Source organism: Ciconia boyciana, chromosome 3 (assembly GCF_034638445.1).
Source record: "Ciconia boyciana chromosome 3, ASM3463844v1, whole genome shotgun sequence".
Taxonomy (NCBI): Eukaryota; Metazoa; Chordata; class Aves; order Ciconiiformes; family Ciconiidae; genus Ciconia; species Ciconia boyciana.
This window is the reverse complement of record NC_132936.1, coordinates 124,140,046-124,160,641: the sequence shown is the minus strand read 5'-3', so window position 1 is coordinate 124,160,641 and position 20,596 is coordinate 124,140,046. Positions and strand designations below refer to the sequence as shown.

At 35.1% G+C, this 20,596-nt stretch overlaps 1 protein-coding gene across 8 annotated transcripts in view; it reads right to left on the bottom strand.

Annotated features, from left to right (window-relative positions):
- The window catches only part of USP34 (ubiquitin specific peptidase 34), a 140,726-nt gene that overhangs the window by 93,265 nt on the left and 26,865 nt on the right, over positions 1 to 20,596 (bottom strand). For all 8 annotated transcript variants that reach the window (XM_072857477.1, XM_072857483.1, XM_072857482.1 and 5 more), the window contains 4 exons: positions 18,854 to 18,904; positions 18,530 to 18,679; positions 13,115 to 13,182; positions 5,244 to 5,436 (listed from right to left, as the gene is read on the bottom strand). In XM_072857477.1, the coding sequence (XP_072713578.1) occupies positions 5,244 to 5,436; positions 13,115 to 13,182; positions 18,530 to 18,679; positions 18,854 to 18,904 (462 nt within the window). The remainder of the gene's footprint in view (positions 1 to 5,243; positions 5,437 to 13,114; positions 13,183 to 18,529; positions 18,680 to 18,853; positions 18,905 to 20,596) is intronic.

Sequence of the window (20,596 nt, the reverse complement as noted above, 5' to 3'; positions counted from 1 at the left end):
ATATTCTGTGAGGTAGTTTTCTTACATTTAAAAATGCTATTAGTGACAGTAAACAAATTTTTCTAGTACTTTCAATGTTTTTAAAAATCGCTTTGACAGAAATTGGAACAGGCATTCTAGTAGGCAAGAGGGATCAATTTTCTTTTTTAATCAACTTTTCTTTCACTAAAGCAATTAAATGATGTTACAAAACTCCACCCTCTCCAGAAATCAAAACAAGGTGTGTAGCAGTCACTTTGCATGTAAGTTTTCATGAGAAATGAAACACATACTCAGGAAACTGATGTTTTAGGATGAGTTTCCCCACTACTGTAACGCTTACTACAACAGCAAAGATTTCTTTTGTCACATTATCAGTGTGGAAAGTCTACAAAATTGGAGAGTGAAAATTACATATTTTTATATGAAATGAAGCTTTCAAAGGTATCTGAACTGATAAATCCAAGACATCCCACAGAAAAAAAAAGGCTCTTAAAGGTTTACATCTCTTTTCCGTCCATTCCATCAGCATCAAATTTGCAGATACACAGATGGCTCTGCATCCAATTCTTTACATGTACATAACACTTTCTTAAATATTTAAAATTATATAGTAAAACTTATTTGTCATCTTGTTTTCAAAAAATTAAAGCCACAGTAATGTGAAGTTTTGAACTTCAAATTAAACTTGTTGCATAACTTCATAAAAATATTTACTCTTTTCTTTCTTGAAAAAAGTCTGGTACACGCACTCTATAATTCGGGTGAAGGCTAATCTCCTGAAGTCTTTACACAAAGATTTATTTGTGTCTAATCTCAACAGTTTTCATGGCAAAAAATGTTTTTGAAGAAACAAAATTGAAAATATGCATTACAAATTAGTGAGACATAAGAGCCTGATTACACAATTATTAATAGATAGGTTATTAATAGATACTTTCAAATGAAACATATTTAGGAGTGGAAAAACATGGGAACAGAACTTCATGAAGAAATTGTTATGACCAATTAGAATTGGGTCAAATAAAGAAGTGAAAGTTCACTGGCTTTTCTGCAGACTTACCCCCTAGCCGAAAATGTTTTGCAAGGAATCAATGAGTGAAAGAGTATTGAACTGTTACTATTATCAACTGTAAATCCATGGTCACATGTTGATCCAAATTTCCCATACAAAATCCTTACCCAAAGGAATTCTGACAAAAGGTGTTCTTTTTCATATTGTAAAAATTGTTTGAAAATTCCAATAATTTCAACCAAAGTCTTAGAATTCTGACAGAACAGCGCAATACAAAGTACACATGGGATAGTGTTGCACCACCTTATTCTCACTCACCTCCTAACATTTTTTCACTTCATATTTCATTACCATGAAATGCCAGAGGGAATAAAATACTTTTACAATTTTTTACCATAATGTTTCACAGCTACAACATTGAAACATCGTAAGAAACGAAAGAGGCCTGTGCCCAGACGCTCAATTAATGTAACAGAAATGTGTTAGTCATGAAGTACTACAGAGGTATAAAGTCTTCAGCAAAGAAAGCTGAGAACAAAAAGGCATCTCCCAGGCTAGTCTTGTCTCAAGAAGACCCAGGCATCAAAGGTAACTAAACTTTCTACACAGGAAACCAATGCAAGATTAAAAAATACGTACTGTACAAGTTTTGCATTGAATTTGTTCAGGAAAAACCTAACAATGTTGCATTTGCATTTTCACTAATGCACAGAACCAAATAAAAAGGGGTTGAAAAAATGAAAAAGGAAGGATGCCAGATCAGTTATGAGCATTCACTTTCACAAACTTAAGTTCACCTGTAACTGGAAGGACAGGAAAACAGAGTCCTGTTTGTGAGGGAATAGTAGAGAGAGCAGAGGGTATTTTGGAGCTGAACCACCTCAACAGATGACTGGGAGATGAAATCAAAGAGAAACAAGGTAACAACAAAAATAAAGCTTCAGGTCTATCTTGGTTTATATTTTGCTTGTTCTTTTCTATAGCTATTTCCAACTTCATATCCAACCACTCAAACTTCCACTTTGCTAAAATTAACTTTCATGTGTCTGTCTTCAACCTTGTTTTGTAAATAAGAACTTTAGTCAGATGATATGACACATTATGTATATGCTACTCTTCAAAGGAGGCAAGCCTATATTCGGTGGTAAGAAAATATAATTCCTGTATGCCATACAGCATGTATTCTGTGAGTCTCAAGAGGTTCCATGAAACTTGAAAGGTTTAATTTTACGACTGGTCATGTTAGCTGTCAGATGGGGGCGGGGGGGGGGAATCTCTTGGCAGACACAAATCAGCACCTCCATGTTAGAGATATGCATCTGTTTAGATTCACTGATATTTTTGGTCAAAGATTTCTGTCTCCACGATGAGAGCAAAAGCACATTTATCTTGAAAAAGGAACAATCAGGCAAGCCATAGAAATTATTTGACCAAAACTATTTTAGTCTTGATCTTATGAGTTCAAATTAGAATCTGCATCTGAGTCAACTTTTCAGTTTTCAGAAGAAACTTTTCTTTTATATACTTTAAAATATTTTGCACATAATTTTGCCAGAAGTTTTCTTTGAATCTGCACATCTATTTGCAAAATGAAATGAAGAATTGCTTCCAGGTTAAATGCTCAACTTTTGGCAAATGAAAGTCCAGGAAGGGAAAACATTTTGCAGTTGCAGGTATCATAGTTCTAAAGTCTTGGACACGAAACAGGAAGCTGAAATTGTGTTGGTTGGGAAGAACATTTCAATCAAATTACTTTGACAAATTCTAGCCATCAAAGACATGAATAGAAAAAAAGAAACTTCACAAAAGTAGTCATGAAAGTGCATCAGTAATAGAGAAAGTTGTGTGAAAATACTAACAAAGCTGAACTACACTACATCTTTGTAAACACATCTTTGTTTGCAAAGAGGACAGAAAACTTCAGTAAAGAGGCAGTCCAGATTTCTGTAAATTTTGGTTCAGATTTCATACTCAAAGTTGCACAGACCTGGCAACTCAAATTATTCCAGGCAAAGCATACAAAACTAAATAAACCAAAACGCTTCTCAAACTCAAAAGTCAAACAAGAAAAATGCAAAGATGCTTCTTCCAAAAACATCTTCACAAGATCTTTAAAAAGAGAACGAGAGGGAAAATGGCCTATGATTTGTGAGAGAAAGAAGAATGAATTGTCAGAGTTCCAGAGCAGTTTTAGAGACTATTCATATTTAAAAAGACTCAATAACTTATTAACAAACAATATTCCATTTTTTAACAAGCTAAAATCTATTTGTTTTAGTCTAAAAATACATGTCTTATTAAAAATCTCACTTCTACAGTTATATTTATCAATCATAACAGGTCAAAACATGTTATAACTACTTAAAATTACAAAATTTCACACTCCCTTAAATGAACTACATGCCTGACAAATAAACAAACTGATGCGTTCTTATTTTCAGAGTTTCTTTTGGTAAGGATACACAAAAAGACATACATTAGTAGTTGAAGAAGGACAACTGTACAAAACCAAAGGAAAGTACTTACAGGAATAAAAATCTAATGTAACTGGAACTATGCAAACACTGGAAATTTACTTTAAAATAAATGACACTGAAAATGACATTTTCCAAAACTATGCAGATTTAAAAAAAAAAAAATTACTTTTATGCCCAGTTAATGGCCATATTTTAAAATGTATCTGCCAGATATTATGAGATATCTGTAACTGTATAAATAATAAAGCACATGGCGATGAAAAATTCAAAACAAAAATCCATGTTATATTTTCACCTAAGAGTTTATCAACTCTCTGAGGTTTTCCTATTACACAGAAAGAACCCTGAACATTCACTTTACACTAATTAATTATGACAGAAGATTAGAATTCAGGCACTGACTATATTATATGTAGCATTTATGTAAAGTCATGTAAATTACTTATGTATATAAATTATATTTACAGTAATGAATACATGCTGTCACTATTTCTTCCAAAAGTTAACTTTCTCTGTATCTTGCTTTAGCACCTCCACTGGATGAACTGTATTATGTTTTCATTCATACAAATGCAAAACTGAATGGACAATGCATTCAAGTCCAATAAATGCAGTTTCCCTTACAACAGCATTTGATTAATACTGAGTGGATGTAGTTCACAGACTTTTTTTTCTTTTTTTAACTTAGTAGGTCACATATCTAGGTAAATATCTACTTTGGTTAAAAAACACCAATAATCTGACTGGAAATACTTACAGGTTACTTTAAGTTGCCATTTGTTAAAACAATTTTATGTACTTCTACATATAAGCGTAGTGAGAAGCGAAATAAAACTTAAGTAAACTTGTCTTGTATTTACTGACAGTCAGTGATGCAGAGTCACTGAGCGATACTATGTAATCAGTTAGAACAGAGAAGGCCAAATGCGTTCAGAAAATACTACAAAACTTAAGGAGAACATGTTTATTCATTCTAGTATAGTTTGTTCCTGTTCACCATTTTGTGCATTAAGGCAAAAATGACAATATGAGCTATAAAACTTCAATACAGGAGTGTCAGAAGAAACATAAAACTGAAAAGGCTCAGCTGAATAAAAACGTTCACTTTTGACCTTCTGTACAACTGTGTCTCTATGGCTATAATACATACGTAGGAAGCAATGGAAGACAAAGCATGCACAACATATCTTGACTGGTGCAATGTGGAGCATTTCCATGGGAAAGAGAAGGGTGGGGGTTTTTTATTTTAATCTATTTCTATTTGATGCTACATATATTTACCTCTTCAATTCAGTCTTCTGCTAATTAATGCAGAAACGCTCTCTCTTGAGAAACAGACTATACTAAACAAACAGGAAAAAGAGGTACGTACAATACAAAGAAGCAGCTAATTACAGTAGAGTCAAGACACTGTAAAGGTAAAAATGGAAACAGATTGAAAGCCTTTGTAAACAACAAATATAGCCATGTCAAGCAACTTAATTTCAACATAGCTGTCACAAAACCTGGTTATAAGACAGTTTTGTTTAGCATGGTAAATTGTTCAGGGAATGTGTTACAGTTCCATACGCTGCAGAACATAGCCATCACTTGGACTTATCTCTCAGTGAATCCTGTATTCACAATCATGCCTATAATTTCCTAAGACTGCATATAAGAGGATTGTGCTGTTTTCACAGATTGAAAAAGCCCCCAAAACAAGTTTGTAACTCATAAAACACAAAACCAAACATTTATTCTAAATATTATTTATATTTTTAAAAAGTTCTTACTGTTATTTGACTCAGCCCAGCCAATCTCATTGTTAGAGTTGGAGACATAAAGTATTTAAACGCAAGATCAAGACTTTCTTTATCAAAACACAAGGCTGTATCCAATGGTTCTTTAACTGTGCTCCACATTAAATCTGCCATGTTCCGGGCTGCACTCTGTCGCAACTCCTGGTCTGACAGTTTACATAAATACCTAGAATAAATTACAAACGGAAGAAAAAAAAAAGGGTATGATTCAAACTAGAACATTCCTGGAACACCATCTTGATTATAGCAAATATATATTTCCAACAGCTATAAGAGTGCTAAGCCTTAAAGTACCACTATCAAAAGTTGGCAACAATAAAAAAAACACACTGAGGAAAATTATGCAGAATATTTAAAAAAGTAAATAAATTTCTTATTTTAAACCTCTTCAGATTTCTTTCATTCACAAAATGACAGGAAACTCATGGAATTCTTCAGAAATGTAGGTTGGAAGCCTAAACCTCGTATCTGTTTCACGGGAAGGTGCCCTCTCCAGATCGCTGCATCATGTTTATTTACTCTATTTAAAACTGAAGTGTCACGATCCGCTTAACATATTGATAGATTTTAAAACTGAATTTCTGGAAACAGTGGACCACAAACAGCATGCTCTGACAGTGAGAATCCTCTGAAGATGAACATATCCCTGTTTGTGGCCTCAGTCACAGAAGAGAAAAAAATTATAATTGTGCAATCACATTCTGATACAATTAGAGTAAATGCAGTACGTGCACATTTTTTCTGCCATAAGCATATGCCATCTGTGCTTGTACTTCAGTACTCCCTGTGCCACAGTACTGCTTTTGCAACAGGTTAGTACAGGAACACATGCCCAAGTTGTTTCTTCCATTGCCAGTAATCATGATCTTTAAGGATGCATGAGAAGTATCACCAAGGATCCTAGGAATCTTACAGAGAAACCAAAAATGCCACAAAGAATTTTAAACAGCTAAGTTCTTCTACTGCAGACATCTTAGATAAGGGGTCATCTAATCATGCACAATGAGTCACAATACCGATACTCTCTGCAAATGGGAGGCAGAAGAAATCATCATTTATAAAAGCTAACTTACAGAAGCTAGTGCAACTTTAGTCTCACCTAAGCAACTACAAGATCAAGACATACCATGAAAATCTATACCGAAATGCCTGTAAAGTTCACATATAAAACACTGACACAGTTGAGAATTTCTAAAGTGAACGCCTAAGAGAAAAATGTTTAGAAACAAGCCTTCCTGAGCTTATTTTAAAGCAATTAAAGATTGCACAGTGAAAGGTATTTGCATACAAGGTTAGCACAATTAATTTTTTCGGCTGTACTTCAGCATTTTGAAGTGTCAGCTACATCCAAACTAGATTTAACTACACAGAAATGCATTAAAAACCCATTTGTTTGACAGCCTAAGCCTGGATGTATCCTTGGAGACCGGCCAAATAGACGCATGAACCTTTTAAAAAATACAAGAGATATTAAACTACACTTAACTAGATTTATGTACCATTCCTTTGCATTTACATCATACAAACATCAGTAAATTTTTTAAAAAAGCAAACATACAGGCCCTGATTCTCATGTAGATCGAGGCCCTTTTTCACAGCTCTTGTGTAGAGGCCTTATAATAAACACACTTAAAAGATACTTAACATTGTCAAACATAGAAAAGAGACTCCAGTGCAAATAATCATAGAGACTGTAGATCTATGATAGAAATCACAGATAAGTAACAGTAGGACAAAAGAAGGACCATTCAGGGCCAAGGCAATCAGATCCTTCACTGTCATTAATTGTGAAATTTGTCTTCTCATGTGGAGCACTGGAAATCAGATCATGGCAATAAAGTAACGCTTCTGTGCTATGATTTCTAAACAAAAGAAAAGTAGCAACAAGAAGGAATACTCATTTGAAAAAGTTCAGCAGCAAACCAGACCCAGTGACCTATCTTTAACTTACAGATAGGCGAGGAGTTTCATTCTGACAAAAAAATGCATTGGTCCATGTTACAAAACATAATAATCTCAATATGACTATCAGCAACCTCAGAGCAGGTTTTATCTCCTCATTTTTATATGCAAACTATAATCAGCCCTGATTCCCAAAGCTTTTCAGTGTTCATCATGCACATCAAGTCATACTCGATTGTTTTGTGAAGGATTTCTAAAGATCTCAAAGATGTTAAAATATATTGATTTCCTCATTCTACATAGGACAGATAAAGAATGCTTGTATGCAACAGACAGGTGGGAATGGACACATCTACATACGCAGAAACAAGGGTGTTTTTGTGGCTTCACTAGATTTCTGTAACAGGACTTTCACCTGAAATCTTCCTCACACTACGAAGTTTGGTGAAGTAACTATACTGACCTAGTTTATACAACAAAACTTTTTTATTTTAACGCAACAGTATCAGTATAAACCTACTTTCATTCATAAAATTCACACAAACATTTTTAAGGTTCTTTCAGCCCGTTTACTGTACTTAGTCCAAGCCTGAATCAGACTTGTGTCATGTTTTCTGTATTACAATATCATTACGAGACAATGTTTTTAAAAAAATCCCACTTTACAATAACTGAAACTACCATGTAGGTGCATTTTCACAGCTACAGAAGTACTTCAACACTATAATCTGTTTTGCCAAGGCCCTAAAGAAAGCGAGAGAGAAAAGAGCACTTTTTACTTGTTAACCTGCATCCTAGGTTTTTTTAACGCAACTGGGTTATTCTAACCAGGCACAGTATAAGTGTAGAAGACAGCATACTTGTCTTTACAAGTATAACTGCATCTACACTAGAAAATGTATTGGCATTACTACACTGGTCATAAATCAAATATGATCATATCTTTACTATCAAGATTAAAACTATAGAAACTTGCAGAGTAGGCCAAACCTCATTTTTATTGTGGAAAGATACAGTGGCCTAAACCCATCTGTATCAGTAAACTGGGTCCATTTTATGCTTTTACCAGTAGAAAGTTGTTATTAACAAAAAAGAAATCTTTAGCTAGCATTGGCAATTAACACCCATCTTTCCTTACACTGACTAACTGTAAATCTGTGGCATTGCCTTACATAAGAACAGTGATACTGGAGCAAGGCAAAAGGTCCATTTAGCCCAAAACAGCCACGCTAAAAGCAGATGAAAGATTTATTCTATATACAAAAAAATGGATGAACCTATCTACTACTGTGAATTAATTTATCTTTTTCTATTTATACTTTTGGCTTTCTCATTAACCTATGCCAGTTAGTTTCACAATTACGGTTCACATGAAAAACAATCTCCTTTCTTTTCTCTAAAGTCTGCAACCTGACAATTGTATTGCATGCTCTCCATTTCTTGTTTTTTAAAAACTGTGAATTATCATTCCCTATTTATTGTCGTCATATCACTCGTATAACAGCCATCTCCCTGTCAAAAAAAAAAATCCTAGACTATGTCTCCCCTCCTACCAACGTAATTTTTTATCTCCTACCTTCTTTGTCACCCTTCTTATCTCCTAGATAGTTCTGTTGTTATCTGTGAGATGGAATGATCAGAACTGTGTATTGTATAGAAATGTATGTGACTGATTCATATAACGGCTTAATAATAGCTTCCATTCTGTCCTTCATTTTTTTTTTTAATTCCTAAATTTTTTATCTTTTTTATCCTGATGAGCATTGAGTCTTAAAGGAATATATGAACAATACCTCAGGATCTGTGTAATCTAGTAAATCCAACATTTTTGCCTAAATGAGACTTTTGGAAAGAAACATACCTCTTTTTATACATATACATAAAGGATAGTCTATATATGTATAGGACCTGTCCTGCCAGCCTGGCATACTTAAAATAATCAGTAAATATATATTATCTACATTTAAGCAACACTTATACATTAATTAAAAAAAAACCAAACCACCAAATGTTTTAGTCTACTGAAACTATTTAAATTTGCTGTATTGGGGGATAGAGAGAGTTCAGTTTTAAACGTGCAGTTCCATGTTAATGTAACGCTTACAATCACATCTCATGTTTCAGGACTTCAGCTACTCAGCTGTGAAATAATCTTTTTTCCCTTAATATGACTCCCTTGGACCACAGCTGCAAAAGCGGTATCCAGCAGAATGCGTCAGTGCCCCTCAGTGATACGAAGAATTCACTTAAGTGCCTGGGTATTGTCTCCTGACTTGCCTATTCTTTGTACCTACAGCATAAATTTTCAGATTTTTGGAGGAGTGAAGTATTTTTTGCAATTGAAAACTTCAAGGCTTATTACAGGAGTTTTTCATGACATTTAGTAGCAAGGAGTGGTCTCGGGCACTCCCATAAAACCCAAATTCTTAAGAAAAATATTTTTAAGCAGAAGAGTAATTTGAATTCTTCCAGCTGCATTCTCTCTCACTGTATTCCACAGAAAGCATCGTGGATCAACAATGCTGTTCGGAGCTTCCGCTTCCTCTGCATATACCAGTGCTATGCTTGTGCCCTGTGCCGAGACTACACATCTAACACAGGAGCAACTGCCGCTTGCAATTTCCTCTCAACGTGCTTGAGCACAGAATGTTCTGCTTCTCCTTAACTGGGGCAGCAACATGAATCCTACGTAAAAAATCTCTCAAGATCCGTCTTGAAGAGGGAGAGAGGAAAAAGGGAGGGGAGGAGAAAGGGTTAGAACTGAATTGGTCAGTGCTAATGCTACGCATAGCTCTCAGACTTTACCAGAGGAACGTTTAGTAGGTGATACCAACTGTGATGTCAAAGAAAGAAGAATTTTAGGCCTTTTCCTTCATACTATCCAGCACTTTTTTGTGGTTTCTAGACGCACTTACAGTATCAGACATACAACTTCATCTCTTGCTTCTCATAAAACTGGACTTCATTGCTAGTCTTTTCCCTTCTAAAGGGCAGAACTATCCATGACACTTTCAATCAACAATCTTGCCACTGAAAAAAATTGTCCCCAAAACACTGCTGTTTATAGCTACTGCTGTCTTGAGGCATTCAATATCTGCAACTGTGTAGAGCATCTCTCATCTCTGATCTTGAGGTGGAAGTCAGCTGGAACCAATGTCTTTTATAAAGAGACATTATCAACAACTTGCCCTCATTCATAATTGCAATAAGCTATAACTTATTTTCTTGAGTCGCTTTGTCAATAAGTCTCTTCTTTTTTTCATGAGAATTTTGCAATTTGAAATGCAGAATTCTAAGGTATTAGGATCAATAAAAGCTTCCTTCTGAGGAGGTCAAAACCACCATGCTTCCTTATTGAAAGGTGTAATTTTTAATTCATGTCCTTTATTTCTTTCCTAAACTGCTTAAAAACATAGGCCCTTCAGAGGCAAGTGATGAATGCTAGTGCTCCATTCCTCAAGCAGAAAATAACATTTATTAGTCTTTTTTTAGTAGCAGCAATAATGACAGGATTGTGTCCATGATCTTTGCAAATTCCAGCAGCGGTCTCCTCCGCACAAATACACACTTTGCTATTAATTTCATCCATTCTTAGTAGAAATAACCCCAGAACAGGAACATAAACGTTAACCTCATCTGATAAAAGATGTTGCTAAGATGCCAGTCACGTGATCTCTCTTTCCGCTTATGCCGATCAACACTCCAAAAGGCAGTTCTTGCAAGTAATCTACGTGAGCAGCAATTTGGACTAACAGTCAATTAGAGCCCCAAGAGCTCATTCTAGACTAAAACCCTCTCCAAGCCCTCTTTCTTACTTTGCATAGCAGCAGAAGCTATTGCAGGATTTGTTTCAAAGGTGCTGTGCTGCTGTGCCCAGGATTGTGTTTGCCCCCTCCTTTTTTTTTTACTCAAGTAAAAAGCAGATGGAGACCTAGAGACCCAAGCTGCTAAGACGAGATCTGTAAGCTTGACAACCACATGGGGCGAGCTGCATACATCAAGAAAGTCATCTTTTACCAAAGGCATCTGTGTTAACTTCCGTCCCATGTAAAGGTATAGAACTAGAGATTATTTTTGTTATATGGCCTCCAAGCTTCACGTCCCACTCCATAAGTGCATCTTCACAAACAAAGCTTTGGATTTCATAACGTTAAGAAATCCCAGACCTCCCATCAGGATTCAGTTGTGAAAAACAGAAACTGGGAGAACATCTCCTTCCTTCTCTAAACTGCTAGTGTTTTCCATAGATGTATCCTGTATCAACATTACCATTCTGATTGACATGACGGTATTGTAAATGCTAAGAAAGACATCAAGAGCATGATTTATGGCAAGAAGCTGCTGACAAATCACATTTTAAATCAGATGCAAATATCCTATGGGTAAAGAGGAAGAGATGAGGAGAACACAGGAAAAAAATCTTCTATTCATTCCAGTGACCCTAATTACACGTACAGTTATAAAACAGAAAATGCTTTAAGAATTACAGGATGACAAGCAAGTGAGGATTAACAGCGAAGACTGCAGGCTGTGTTACTCTGTCTCACTCAAGTGCCTTCTTATCAGCCTATCTCTAATTGCTGATCCTCCAACACTCTTTTTAATTTCCATACATTGAAAGAAGATAGGTAAAGCTCATGAACCAAATTCCCAGGTACACGAACAACCATAAATGGAACATGTACGGAGACAAGAACTTGAAGATCCTCTGCCTGCCCTTCCTAGACTGCTTCATGATTAATAATTACCTTTATAAGATTTCAAAGATAACACATCAGAGTTAAAGGAGTGCACTCGGCTGGACTGTAACTCAAGAGTGATACGTTTTAATAAAAGACCAGAATACTCTTCTCTCTGCCGGTATCATTTTGGTAGAGACCATGTCATAGCAAGATAGACTGATAGCCAAGCCAGTACTTAAATTTTTACAGCCAAAATTCTTTACAATTAAAACCAGAACATTTTTAAATATAAAACACAGTTCTGAGCCTCATTGTTCTGTGCACTTTTTTTGTTGCCAATGTAGTTACTTTCGTTAAGAGTGTGATTTTTATAATGGTATAGTTAAGACAATATAATCTGTAAGGGCACATTTATTGCTATCAGGGAAGTAAGCTATGGCCAGTATAAGCACATTTCTAATATTACATTTATAGGAAATCCAGAGCCTTGGAGGAGCTGTGAGCCCATGCAAGAGCAGTGGCCTTTTCGGTTGTCTGCACCAGAAAAGTTTAATGTTGGGCTACTGGAAGGAGAATTAGCTGTGACCACACCCCTCCACCTCCAGGCAGATACACATACACAAGGTAATTTAATCAGCAGCTCATTGGATTTTTTCTATTGTCCTGAGAAAGCCAATAAAAATAAATTGCTTGTATAATTAAATATCTTTATAAGTACTTTAATTTTAAAGTGTTTTTCATGATAGGCAGCTTGATATAAAGAAAATCTTTGGGACTGGATATATTTAGATCCATAAAAGTGCGAGTAGACTTTTGATCACACTTCAGCTCCTGCCAGCTGGAAATACAGAACATCAAAATGTGAGGCAGTATTAAAACTCACTGAAACTCAGTATATGAAATCTCAACGACTACATATTGCTCTTCTACTTACATCGCCTCGTTGCAAATTTTATGTAAAGTTTTATGAAGATAGTATGCAGTAAGTGAAACTGTATTACAATTGAACCTGACATGACACGCCAGAATGGGGCTGGATGTCACACTAAAAATGCTACTAACAAAATTGAGCTGATTGATACTGAAATCGGATAGATCTAAGGAGCTGCCCAAACTAACTCTAAACATTACCTTCACTCTCCTTGTTGAAATGATACAGTCAGAGCAACAACTTGAACAATTAAAAGTGTTATCAGCTGAAATTATAAATAGGTGCTGTCAAAAAGTCCCACAAGAAAAATTCTTAAATTAAAAATTTACCTGATAACATAAGTCCTAAAGGGTATAATGTGCTGCATGACAGCAGGGATGTGTAGCCATATTCTGATCTATAATGCAAAAACATAAATAGATAAAAATTTCATTAATGACATTTAATGAGAATGGTAAAAAATTAAATATTGCTGGTACATTTGCACATGCAACCCCACTTTAAAAAAAGGCTTTGTTGTTGTTTTTCATTCAACTTCAATTCTTTCAACTTCTTACTTTTCTAATTTCCAAAGCTGTTATCTGAGGAATGTTTCTGTGACTTATAAACAGGAGTTGCATCTTTTCTTCTAGTCAATTGGAAAATATAAACTTTGTACACATACTGCCCAGATGTGTAATTTCTGAATTTTCTGTAGTTTCTTCAGTAGGAAAACTGCTACTCAGCCTCATGGAGTTTCTTTCCCCTTTTTCTTTTAAAGTCTACAAGAAAATGATTCTATTCTTTCTGTTCCTTGCAAAATCTCTCTTAAATCAAGTAAAATTATTTGACTTGTGTTGATGTTTTGCCTCCTAGGGTTTATATATCCTAGAAAATAAAATTATGCTTTATAACCAGTGATTAAGCACAGTTTTTTTACTACCATATTTGCATTCCCATATTTACCATTCTGCCTTTACCACCTTTGCAAAACTGTATGCAGGAAGAAAACATACGCAGAGAAAAAAAACCCTGAAACAGCTATTTAACACCGCTGTGAGGAAAAGAGGACCAACCAAACTACTTACACAGGCAAAGTTAGAAGTTCCATCTGCATTTCAAAAAGGAATGCTGAGCCTGTTAAACCTGTTACAGAAAGACAACTACGTGCCAGGTAAGGGATCTAGCATAGATGAAACATTAGCAGCTGCTACTACTACTCACAGAATTTTAATCATGTGCGCACACAAATCTTGTGAATAGCTAACACCGTCAGTCACTCAAAGCTGTCATGCCAATTTACGTCTCCATCTTTGTTCTTAAAAGAATGTTTAATTTTTGCAACTGACGCAATAAATTCTGGCTAAGGACTAAATTCTCACCAGGATTTTGGAAAAGTCTGTATGCACAAAATCTAAATTCTGCTTCTTGCCAGGAAAGAAAAATATTAGGCTGTAGTAAAACTGTATCACCAGCATTTATTTTAAACGTTTCTGGAATTAGCCAAATAACTTTTTGAGTCAGTTCTGAAAAAAATACTTTCAGACTTACTTTTTACAATGCAACTAACACTACACAGTAACAATACTAACCTACTTTGCAAGACAAACCAGCCAAATCTTCACATTGCAAAAAAGACCACATTTGGAATAAGCTTCTGATCCTACTGACAGTCTCAAGAAGAAAAAAATGCTAACATTCCAAAGATAGAAAATGTAACTAGAAGATGCTTGTTCTAGAAACAGGAATTAAATAACATTTTGACAAGGAATTGCAAGGATGACAAAGATACTATTGAATTTACACAATTCAATTTTTAACACAATGATGTGCTCTTTTTCATATGCAAGTATCAAACACAAAAGCAAATATATTTCTTTGTGAAAAAGAAGTAGGAAATTTTTTATAACTTTCTTTGTTCATAGTAATTTTCACTCTGTATTAACTCAAACTTCTAACGCCATTTCATTCATCTGTATACTTGCATTACATACAACCTTAATCCTCAGAATTGAATTAATGGATAATTTCACATGTTATAACTGAAAATGTAATTTTCATCATGAACTCAAATATAAATATGCTGAATTATTTAAATAAAATGACATAAAATAACATGTATAAAATTACATTAAAAATCCACAACTTTTATCATACTTTTTTTTGTTTCCACTGGCTTTTAAGACAAAGTATTTATTACATCTGTTCCCTTCTCAAGCTTCAGAGGTTTTTGGGTTTTTTATTATTTGCTCTTTATCACAAGTAATTAATTTCTAAAAGGCAGCACGTCTCTCAATAGTTTTTGCTTCTGACTTAAGTTTTGAAGTTTCATGCAATAAAATTAAACCAACATTTTGGAAACCATCAGCATTATTTCAATTAATTCATGTCCACTGACAGGGCAGTTATTCCTCCACAACATCCACAAAACGGAAATGATATAGAATGAAGTAATGACAGGCTTTTTCAGTGAGGTTTAAACCCTCCACAGAACAAGCTGTAGGTCATGGATTTCTCTGCATCTGTTAGCTTTTTAAGGAGACCAACATAACATCAGGTAGTTAAACTGAGCAATACCACAGAATATGAAATGTGGGAAGCAAGAAGGAACCAAGTATCTAACTAAAAAAGACAGCAAAGAAACATCCTAAGAAGGAACAGTCAGTCCTATCCACAATACAGGTTGCTAAGAAAGCATCTTGCAGAGCCGTGAGCTGGAGACAAAACAAGAGTACCAACTAGCCAACTCCCTGTGTGAAGTAAATTGCATTATGTTACATTTGCTGGCTTTATTACTACAAACATAAGCTTGTCTGACAAAGGCGTTCACTCAAATGAGATTTGCTGGATAAAAAAAATTCAAGGAAACACCTTTTCAATAATTTTAATGTCCTCTATATAAAGGAGACACCAGTAATCACAAACAAGTAGCTCAGTTCCCCACAGGCTTTCCTAATTTGTGGTAATGATCTTCTCTTACATGCACCTGTAGAGTGCACTTAACGAGATATTCACCTTCCTTCGTGGAAGAAACAGAGCAAATGCTTTCCACAGCACTATGCAGCCTTGTCTACTGAAAGTTGAAATGTTGCTGGTTGTTAGTACTGTTTCCAACTTCATCTATTCTACTTCATGGACCTTACTACTAAGCCTAACTTTTAAATGAGAAATTGATTGGTTCATCCACACTACCATCTTTCTGAAAATATTTTTGAAACATTTAAGGTAGTAGCTAAACAACTCATTCATCTCACAGACTTTAAAATAAATTCCAGCTTGGGTATTTCTAGGACTCTTTACAGTAATGGCTACTTAACTGCCATTCTCAAGAGTTGGTACAACTGTGAAAATGTATTTTAAGAGTTACTATACACTGTGGTTCTGGCTTTACACGTTGTGAACCAGTTAACAGTTGACACTGCAGAGCTGTTCACTGACCTGTTATCGACAGGGTCATTCATAAATCCCACGTTATCAGTAAATCCCATAAACTGAAATGCATTGGGATAAAACCAAGTCAAGTTAGCAGAGTTCTTACTGAGATCACCAATATTTTGTTCTCAAAAAATACAGTTTTGCGAATGCTTCTTCTTGTTTTATTGGAGTTTGGTATAACATTTCACACACAATCAGAAACATTTATTAAATGATTTATATTTACCTAAGTTATATGAATTATATAGTGAGATGATATAAAAAGAAACAGGGAAAGAGAAACATTCCATCAAAATTAGAAGCTTATGTACCGTTGTAGAGGTAGTGAAAAATCTTTTTTTTTTTTTTTTTTTTACTATCAGCAAGGTAAAATATATTTTATAAAAAAAATTATCTGCCTCATTCGGAACTAATAAACATACTGCATTTGAAAGCCAGAAGCACTGCTGACAAGTACACTAAGTGACACCAAAATGCGGGAAGTGGATGAATAAAGCACATTACACATAAAACATTTTCTTACACTTTATGTAGTGAACTGACAGATAAAATCTAAAGATAAAAATTTTTCTAAAACAGTTTTCCTCTAAAACTCTGATTTGCCAGCAAACTCTGATTCGCCAGCAAAGCCAGACAGAGTTCAAAAGAAAGATTCTAGCTGAACGGTAAAAGATACAATGCTGTAAGAGGCTGAGGAAACACTACTTCTACTGGTTACGGTTTGGGTTGGATTTCATTTTATCTGGCAGGTTTCACCATAGCATTCATCTAAAACAGCTGCAAGAGACAGCTAGATGTATTACGTACTGGAACAAAAGATAAATGCAAAGTTGCTAAGTAATTATCTGAAAGGAGAAACTTTGTTGAAAAGTATTTTGGGTTAGGGCACATCACTAAGAATAAAGAAAATAAACAATTTATGTGGAGAAAAATAAAGACTTCAAAAAAAGGACAAAGAAGAAAGGCAGATGCAGTTTATAAACATGCACTGGTATAGGACCAGATCTAGGAAATCGGATTTACAGTCAGAATGCTTGTTGAAAAAAACACTGGTGTGATAGGGAGCTCTCCATCACTGTTCAGAACAGTTTTGCCCATTCTCACAAAAAATAAAACAAAAATCAGACATGCAAGAATGTTTGGTTTCATGACCGAAATTTACTTCTAAACCAGAATAACCTACAAGACCACACATTTTCAGCAGATGGTTTGATGAAGATGGCAGACTGCATTGACAACAGCTACAGATAAAGAACTCAGATTATCACCTGAAAGCTCATCAGATCATACAGAAAGGGCCAGAAGGGAACATATCTCCACAGTTTAACATACAGAGGTCCTGCAGCAGTCCTCCTGTGCAAGCTTACAAGAACAGAGCGTATCACGGCCTTACTCATTTGTTCTCTGACCTAAAAGTTAAGAACCATTACACTAAAAGGATCAGGAGTGAGTGATATAGATCACCAACACTAGCTTTATTTCAGTCACTGGTTCCCTCTATGCAAACATATTTCAATACTTATTTAGAACATCATCCTGGCTGGTCAGCAACAAGGAAGGAGGGAAGATGTGTGGAAGGAAGAATCTGATTTTAACTATTTAAAATTGCAATCAATGTCAAAATTACGTTAAACTCACTTCATACAAGGCATAACAAACTATTGTTTTCCTTTTTGTCTGTATGTAACATCCACAAGACAGATCACAAGTTCACGTTCTCACATTACGCTAAGTCTTCATGTGTCCTTCTCCAGAGACTGTTTTTTATTTCTATCACCAATCTCCTTTGAATCTCCACTAAAATCAATTTGTAATTCTGCTAGTCGAAAATTACTATTATTTCAAAATGGAGAAATGGTGAAGGATGTGTATTCTAAAACTAAGTGAAAATAAAAGACAGTTACCTCTATGCTGTAAATGTGTACAAAGATATAAAATCACAGGACACTGAGAAGAAAAGAAATCCATAGGCTTTTCCTTTGTGCCTCACAGGAAATAAGTAAAAAGTTAATTTAGCCTGAAGAAGCTTAAAAACATTTCCATGACGCAATTTCAGGGACAGAAATTACCTCTGACAACGTTCTTTTAAGTATTTTCTGGGGCTGTTACAAGCTTCACATCTAGATACAAACTTGCAAAACTACTTGTGTGCTTACAGGAGATGTATAGGGCTTGGATGATGAAACGCTCAGTGGACCAGCAAACCTCACATTCCCAACACGGAAAAACTTATAGTGTTTTTCTCCCTCCACGGTCCTACAGAATTCTTCCAGACTTCAGTCCTTTTACTTTTTGTGTTTAACATTAAACAATTTAAAGACAATACTTACATTAGATACCACTGTGATAAATGCATGTGCTATAAGAAACGGCAGTGTTTCAGGGGTTCCATATTCAAAACAATCCTTCATGAGGGAAAGGCCATTTTTTCCACAAAACAGACAAACATAACGAAGCAAGTGCAATGGTACTTCTACGTCCTAGAAATATGGGTGGGGGAGAGAAGAAGAATTCGAACAATCAATACTAAATCCATTCAGATATACAGGCAATTCAAAAGCTGCATTAGTATAACACAAATCTATACAGAGGAGCGAACATGGCTATTTTAAGTTTCTACGAAATGTGCACCTATTTAAAAATGGACAACTTACATTCATATCACAGAACGCCCCTAATATATTGCTTTCTTGAGCAGAAATATCCTGTTTAAAAAGAAAAAAAAATTAACTGAAGCAATAAAAACACATTTATAGAACAAAAACCAACCGACCATTAACAGACATTATAGTCAACTAACAGAAAAAAACAAAACCCTAATTTAGAGGAAGACAGAAGCTCAAGCTTTGCTCCGTTTGTACACTGCAAAACATACCGATTTCTTCAACAGGAATACTACAAAGGGGATAGTCTGGCAACCTGGCTGCACACCAGCCTGAGAATTACAGAACAGAACCCATCTAGGTGCTTTTGAATGCAATTTTTGCATAAAGATGACACATATACCCAAACATCTGAATTTAGATGAAATGTAGGATGTTCTGCAATCCTACATTTAATGACTTAAGGGGCAAACTGTCGAATTATTCATTCCCATCAGAATATTAGAATTCTTTAACTTCTACTACTATATTATTTTATGTATAACAAAACACATCGTATAAAATAAGTATCTAATACTTTTTACATTTTAAGCTACTCTTTACAGTATTAAGCTAACTAAAGAGGAGAAAGGAATTGCATCACCCTAAGATATCTATTTTCTAGAAGTACTAAACTGAAAAGAGTTTGGAAAAATAGCTTTTCTTTTTAATGTTCACTTGTTGGGCAGTATAAAGCAGGAATTTTCTTTATTAGGGTTGTTACACATAGTGTGTGTATCTTGCATATGGCTGGGGGCAAAAGGGCACTGAAGATATCATAAAACCTGACTGTAAAACCCCAACATTGCCATGGATACTTGCAGGTAGTTACAGCACACATTCTTCTCCTTCCCATCCCTCCATGCCAGACACCCAGTTCTCATACTCACAAATCAAATATAAGTTTAACATAAAGTTAAGTTTTTAAATTAAGTTTCCTGAATATATTTCAAATAGCTGTGTAGGAGTAAGCTTCTTAAAACTGTACCAGAGGATGCTGGAGGCAAGCAATTTTGGATGGATTAAGTATGATACAAACATTTTGAATTATTCAATATGCTCATATTATATCTAAGCATTTATTTTCTTTTTTCTTCTGCTGAACTCTAAGTCATGCCTGAACTCGTGATACTCTAACAGTTATTTTTAAAACAGCTTTGAAGCCAGTAGGTGGTATGTTTTCAAGTAGCAAGAAAAGGTATTCAGCGCTCTGCTCATGAAAACTGCAGAAACAGTGTGAGAAATTTCATTAGTTTTCTTGAATAAAACAGAGACTTGCTGTCGAGTGAACTACAGGTCTTAGCATACAGAAATCAAAAACTCATGGAGGTCTGTTGCGCGAGTCCCGCAAAGCTTACTAAAAGTGTTGCAGTTGAGAGACTGAGTCTGGAAATGTGACTTCTGTTCTTGCAGATGTGAATCAGAATAGAAACTGAGAACTCCTTAAGATCAAGTTTATAAGGAAATAAGAGAATTCCTCATGGGAATCTAAAATGGCATTAAAAAACACCATGCAATAAAATGGCATTTTACCGGGCATTTAACACCGGCCATTTTAAATGGCATTAAAAAACATCAGAGACCTCTTCCAAGAAAATATTTACTTGAAAAGGAGAAGCAGAGATAAGATTCCAAAGAATCAGGGACTACAGCTACAGACACCTAAACAACTCTTTTTTTTTTTTTCCTCTTTCATTTCATCCTCTGTCAAGAACTGCTAAACGGTTGGGTAACTCCCTTCAGATTCATTGTTCA